Source organism: Atta cephalotes (assembly GCF_000143395.1).
Source record: "Atta cephalotes unplaced genomic scaffold scaffold00023, whole genome shotgun sequence".
Lineage (NCBI taxonomy): Eukaryota > Metazoa > Arthropoda > Insecta > Hymenoptera > Formicidae > Atta > Atta cephalotes.
This window is the reverse complement of record NW_012130087.1, coordinates 1,154,235-1,161,559: the sequence shown is the minus strand read 5'-3', so window position 1 is coordinate 1,161,559 and position 7,325 is coordinate 1,154,235. Positions and strand designations below refer to the sequence as shown.

The 7,325-nt window shown below is 27.1% G+C and overlaps 1 protein-coding gene across 1 annotated transcript; it reads right to left on the bottom strand.

Moving 5' to 3' along the window:
* Positions 1-209: 209 nt before the first annotated feature.
* On the bottom strand, positions 210-5,703 carry LOC105619846 (dopamine N-acetyltransferase-like). The gene is made up of 4 exons (XM_012201364.1): positions 5,590-5,703; positions 3,136-3,403; positions 509-728; positions 210-408 (listed from the first exon to the last, which is right to left on the bottom strand). The coding sequence occupies exons 1-4, from the start codon at positions 5,692-5,694 to the stop codon at positions 210-212; spliced, it is 792 nt and encodes a 263-aa protein (XP_012056754.1). The 5' UTR covers positions 5,695-5,703.
* Between the last annotated feature and the right edge of the window lie 1,622 nt (positions 5,704-7,325).

Sequence of the window (7,325 nt, the reverse complement as noted above, 5' to 3'; positions counted from 1 at the left end):
GATGTACATATTTTTTATATACATACAGTAAATTATAAAATATATTTTATTTATTATTTTTTTTTACGATAGAAACACTGCTATACATTTTTAATATAAACGACATAAAATAATAATATATTACTATTTTCTTATTATTCTTTACACAAACTTTTCATTCCAAATGTATACTTCTCTCTTCAATTCCATTCCATCTTTCAACTTTATTTTTATAATTTCTTTACATATGAGACAGCTGCTATGTGTGGTGATATAGGTGAAAAGATTGGTTTTCCGTCCTCATCCACGTAGTTCTTATAATTAATTTTATATATCTGATCGTAACCAAGTCGTTCGCACATCTTAGCGGAAAAAACGGACGTACAATCTACCCTGAGATAATGATATCCTTGTTCCTTTGCCATTTCCCTGCAATTTAAATACATCAAGAATATATCATTTGCTCTCTTGAATTGCATCTCTCACTTTGATCGATCTTTAAAAATGTTACAAAAAACAAAATATTTACGCTGTTTTTCCCATCAGAGTCGTTCCGACACCTCTTCCTCTCCAATTTGTGTCTACCGAAATTATTCTGACCTCCAGAATTTTGGAATCTCGAAATCGTTCACCCATGTTTACATTTTTATCCAGGTGATGCAGTAATCTTAATATCTTTTTAAATTTTGCGTTTTTACACGAACGTATATATTCTGGTTCTTCATTTGATAAAGGATTATCCATTTTGCCTGTAAAAGATAAATTCATATCAACAACTACATGAATAATATTCATAGATATTAAAATATTTGTTTAATAATTAACGTTTATAGCATGCACATATCCTTAAAAAAAATTAACATTGTTGATACATATCACGCATACATAAAATTTCTGCTAAACTTCAAGGGAGATGACTCATAAAAAAAATTAACTTTTGTTAAGGAAATTGTATTCTCCGACATAATTAAGGAACTATTTATCATTATTCAATTGCGTGACATCTAACAATAGTTTATGTTTTTTTATTTTGTTTTTGTAAAAAGACACCTTACAATCAATCCGAATGAAAACACATAGTTCCTCAAAAATCAGAAGAATGGGAGACTACAGGTTTCTTAATAAAAGATTTTTTGTTGATCTCTATTATCCTTTAAAGTGTTTCTCCTAAGGTCGCGCTGTATTGATTAATACGTAGTTATTAAATTAAGTTAATAAAATAAGACACATACGCACATAGTTTCTTTATTATTGATCATTTGCAATAATTTTTAATATTCCGAATAACAGTTTTTTTTTCTCGATTTTTCTTACATTTCAATATTTATTGAGGGTGAAGTCGAGAAATTATTTTAAATATATTCTTGTGTATATAATATAGCGTGACATATAATCTGTATAAATATATTTATATGTCTTATCATGCATTTTGCATGTTATCTTAACGACAGCTATCAATTATAATGCGGATGATAAACCACGAATTAATTAAATGTGAAAATGTGAAAATAATGTATAAATGTATAATATGTAACGAAAAATTTATTTTTGTTTAAAAGTTCTTTAATATTTTAAACATAATTTAATAATTATTATATTTAAACAATTTAATTTGTTCTGTTATTTAACAATAATTTAGATATCCTTTATAAAATAATATTTTTGTTATGGGAAAACCAATTTTAAATTACTTATTAATTATAAATTACTTAAACCAATTCTAAATTAATTTACTTAAACATTTATGTATAATAGCAGCGTGTTATCTAATAAAACTTACAAAATATTTGTATATGAAATCTTACTGTTTCTGAATGTCTCATTGTCTAATATGAAACATGTTATAGCTGTATTTCCAGTTTTTAATGAAGGAATTATATTTCCCGATTCTTGTGTTACGTGATCTTTTTTATGAACTTTGCAAATTAATAATTCTGCATAATAAAAGATAAAACGAATGATATCTGGATAAATTCAGTTAATGTTTCTATATGTTTTCTGCTAAATTATAAATCTATTACTGCTGTATCAACAATATTTTTCATTTGTAAATGATAATAATATTTTTAAATATTTTTATAGATATATTTTCCATTCTTTTTTCTCTTTCTTTTCTTTATTTAAAAATATTAAATTTAAAAAAATATAAATTTTATAAGTATCTCCTTTTGTGTGTGTGATTTTAAATTTTGCTATCTGTTTTTGCTTCTGCTGCTATTTAACTTAAGCTGTTATTTACATTATTTATTCATTATTGATGTTAAATTGCATTTTAAATATATGATTAACATCTTCGCAGTACGGTTAACGATTTACACACGGAAGATAATATATGAATGCGATTTTCGAATGTCGCGTAATAGTTGTTTGTGCATTTTAATGTAGATACATATTTATCAGCAAATTACATGATATAATTATCTATTTCAAGTCACAACCGGTATCGGATAATAACTCTCGCTATTATTCGAGATCCGTACCATTTTACATAATCTCACGGTACCGTTGTATTTCTTTAGTCTCTTCTCTCGATGTGCATTTATTTAAATACAGTTAAGATACGTTTCAAATTAACTGACAATTTTTGCATTTGCTCAAGCGAGACGACACATCAATATTTCAAGAAGATAAAGAAGATAATACGTGCACATTTTTTTTCTTTTATCTTTTATATATTTAACAAATATAAATTAATTTATCTGAAGAAACGTTAATATATATATATATTAATAAATGTTCTTTATTTTATTATAAAGCTTCTTTATTTTATTATAAATATGAGAGATCAAATTAATAAGAATAATATTTAATAAAATATTATAGACAACAGTCGATGGATAACAAATAATAGTAAAATAATTTTAATCACTGATGTTATTATCAAAATGGAAATAAATATTTAGTATTGTTGTCAATTCGAAATTTTTTTTACGTCACTTAAAATTCTTTTCTGAGAATATGTACTTGATGACTATTACTTAGAAGATGCAATTGATCAAAATGACATAAAACGCATGAGAAACGAAATTGCAAAGACGATGTCAAAATCGAATTCGAAATGTTTTTCAAAACATTGAGAAAAAAACATCGTTTTCAGAAAGAAGTGTTTAATCGAGCATTCATAAAGCTAACAAAAAATTGCCACTACAGCTTTACCATTAAGTAGAACTCCAACAATTGTACCACTCGCGGAAACTGCCATTAGACTCATGTTATTTTCAAATGAGGCATTGCAACAGTATTCCTCCAGTTCCGCACAAGTACTGTCTTCACCCTCCGGAATCAATTGAATGCTCTGATTCAACGGCTCGTCTCTGAAGAAGAATCTTCTTAAGAATTTTAGCACTCTTAGTTTATCATCCTTATTAATTATCTCGATATGATAATCCATACCGTTGCTGGATCCGTCAGCCAAATCGGCCAACTGAAATAAAAACGTTACGAAAATATTAATTGTGAGACTTCACAATTCAAAAATTATTTGATATTGTAAGAAAAAATTATAACATTATAATACAATTTTATATTTAGAAATTGATATTCTTTTTTTTTAAATTTAATAATTTATTATTAATAATTTATTATTTAATTTTTTTTAGAAATTATAAAAAAAAATTAAAAGCGTTAATACTTATTAATTAATATTTTACAATAAAACGATCGAGAAGGAAAATATTTAACGAGATTATCTGACAAATTATTGACCTTGAACGTTGTTTTATTTAATGATCGATATATATCTTATTTAGATCTGATTGTACCTTAGGGTGTATATAGTTAATCGGAACATGAGACACGCGTCGTTCAATTCCTATACAATAGGAAATGCAAATTCAGCATAATTTGCGCGCACGCTGCAACACGATTCTCGAGTCGAGAATTCAGAGGAGACTTTTATACATAGAAATGATTAATGATGCGCCAGCTCATTACACTGTACATCATGCTGGATATATGGATGAGACAGTCTCATTTATTCAATGCGTTCTATCACGAGCAACCATTCCGCGGTCAACGTCGTCCAACGCTAATTTGTCATTGATCTATTTCCAAGCAGTAATTTGTAAGAGTTGATAAGACTGCCTGCGCATGCAGATGCAATGTGCGTTTCCAGTAAAGTTGACGTTATTTGTCGTCATTTTGACGTCAAAATAACGTTAAACATCATCAAAACGACGACAAATAACGTCAGCTTGTTTGCTGGGTTTCACATGGTTTGCAAACGACATAGATATGTATATAAAATAATGTAAAATTAAAAATCCTCTGAAAATGTTTAGAAAAATTTTTTTAATTTGATTCAATTTGTTTTAAATTTTGATTCAATTTTTTCTGATATTACACAAATGTTTTCTGAGACGCTTTACTCTGCTACGTGATATCACGATGTGTTATTTAGAACGTAAGGAAACCTTGCAGAATGCAAAACTCCTTTGCCTTGAATGTTACACCGTTATTGTTCATCATCGTATAATTTAAAATGTCCTTCTTCTAATAAGTCATTTAATCATTTGCTAAATTATAATTTAAAATAATCGCTTAATTGCTTAATACGCTGATAATATGTGTCGCAATTAAAGGAGCCACTCTTTGAATATTACGCGTCATTAAATTTAAAGGATATAATTGGGTAAGACGCGTTGTCATCATTTGAGTTGTGTCATGTCAAAGGGAGCGTGTCATTACTTACATTACAAAAGTTCTTACCATTTTTTTCAGCGTAATTAATTAATAATCTGCATAATAATTTCTGACATCCTACAATTATCGTGAGAAAATGATTAGATTATTTCGCACTAAAGCACTGCATTTACGCGTACATCATCACCAATGCAAAGAATGAAACTCATTCTATCCTTCAGAAAAGTATAATTTATTAAGAAAGAGTATCACACTTGATCAAAAATTGAAAACAGTATAATTTTTCACAGATACATGCATGACTCTCTTTCAGTCATTAATAATCTCTTGACCTAAGACATATCTCTTGATACGAATATTTCGACTCGAAAGTATATACGAAAACAATCTCTATATTTTTTCGTAAAATAATATAGCGATATTTTAAAGAAAAAACGCGAATGCATAATATATACGAAAATAATTTTAAAAACTAATAAATAAAGACTATAAAGACTGATATATTCTTATAAATAAAATAATTATCTATGGTATAAAATATGTATGTGAAATATTTATTATTTTTTGAAATATTTCAATAAAATATTTTAGAAATATTTTGTAAATATTATAAAAAAGTGCAAATATATTAAAATAAGAATCTTAAAATATTTTAGAAATATTTCAGAAATTTTTTCATAAAATCTTTCTAAAATATAAATATGTTCAGGAAATCAAAATTTTTGAAATATTTTTTTTACAATATTTGTACAATATTTCTAAAATATGCTGCATGGGATTGTTTATCTATTCAATTGGGCTCAAGAGGTACTTCAATCATAAAAAGTAGAGCTTCAGTAATTATATCTCTTCCGAAGTGTTCGATATATTATGTCAAAAACATCAAATACTAATTTAGTCTTTAAAATGTCAGAAAATGTGCGCGGATTATCATTTCAATTATCTCAACTTATTCGTTTAACTTCTTACCGAGTATCTCGTAATCTTCGGTGCATCTTTCACAAAATTAGTGGCGGTCTTGTCGCTATCAATGCGAATCGCATTAACCCGATTTGATGCACGTACGTTCTCCATGATGAACGATAAGATCCGCGAGTTTTACTACACTTCAAGCAAATGTACAAATTGTAACTGTGGAAGCAAGTTTTCCAAGTGCTAATGTGATGCTCGATTGTTGTCGACGAGGTGGTAATCTAACACTGCGCATTGTAATAGAACGCCGACAGTCTTATATACGCTCCATAAGAGCAACAGGCGTTCTTGCAGGTTCAGGGACAAATAGATATAGTTTAGGATACTTAGGATCTGTGATGTCCCCGTTTTTAATATCATAGAATATCTATGTAATCAGCCTTGGATCGACCCGCAATGATTACATAATTGTACCACATAATTGTATAATTTTACAGCGATTTATTACAATAGATTTTATTTTTTACTAAGTTTTCCAGTAAAAAGAGTTACATTACCAGAGGAGACCTGTGCTGCGGAAAATAGTTAGCTGAAATAGAAAATAATAAATATATATTTTTAATGTAGGGAAAAAATTGAAATAGATTCATTAGAAATATTTATTTAAAGGATACATTTATAGAAATATTATTTGAAATAGATATTTTGTAATAAATATAAGGAAGGCAAATAATATTTACTATATATATTAATATTTAATTGAAATAAGATAATACTTACTTGACATTTCGATATTTCATGGTTAAACAAAATACTTCTATTTTCTATTTTCAATTTACTATTTTCTATTTCTTAATAGTACAAAATTAAAAATATAATAGTATAAATAAAATAAAAAACAGCATATGTTTTATAAATACATAGAGTGTCTTAGACTTCGCGTGACATCTGTTGACGAAATTGTATAAATTCAAGAAATATTATTAGGAAAAATCGCCTTGATCGAATATGGCGTTTTTATTCAAGTATGTTTGATTCAAGTGGTCTATTTTCATTTAAGAATGCTCATAAAGTTTTATCAAGACTTTATGGCTTTATGGTTTTATAGCTTGGAATTAACAACAATTTCGTGTTATCATGAATTTAGTTCGTGATATACAGATACAGAATTCTGATGATTTGCTATTAAAAATTTGCAAAATGTGCAATGTATAACTGCGCATGTTACATACGAAAATAAAAAATAATTTCTATTTAACATCGTCATAAGTATCGTCATTAGTGCAAATTGCAAGAGATAATATGCGTCCTTGTAGTTTAACACTCGACCATATTGTTAATTCATGTAGACATTAACTGACATCGAAAAACGATTGAATTAATTGATATTTGTATGGGATTTAATCGATGTTCGATGAACTCATAAATTTTTGCTGGTAATAGTAGATTCTTAATGTAACAGAAAATTAGTATCGCTTTATTACGCAATTTAAAACTTTAAATTATAATCGAATGCGATTATTATTATCACAATTTGCTTATTGTAATTTATACTGTACATCAAGATTGAAATTTCTGTCTAAATATAGACATTTTTTTCAAAGTTTTATCTTGATTGATGACCAGATTTTTAATTGCATTTGGAGAGATTGAGAAGGCCAATCCATTGATTAATACATTGTAAAAAGTGCAGCATTTAAAATGTTTACGTTTAAGATATCTTTGTATTGTACAATAAACGTTTAATAATAAACAATCATTTAATATTTCAATTTTAAACGTTTAATGTTTAA

Coding starts and splice junctions, on each gene's coding strand:
- LOC105619846 (XM_012201364.1), bottom strand. CDS start 5,694: ATGGAGAACGTACGTGCATCAAATCGGGTTAATGCGATTCGCATTGAT. Junction 3,404..5,589: donor CGAAGATTACGAGATACTCG/GTAAGAAGTTAA, acceptor TTTTTATTTCAG/TTGGCCGATTTGGCTGACGG. Junction 409..508: donor ACTCTGATGGGAAAAACAGC/GTAAATATTTTG, acceptor TTTAAATTGCAG/GGAAATGGCAAAGGAACAAG.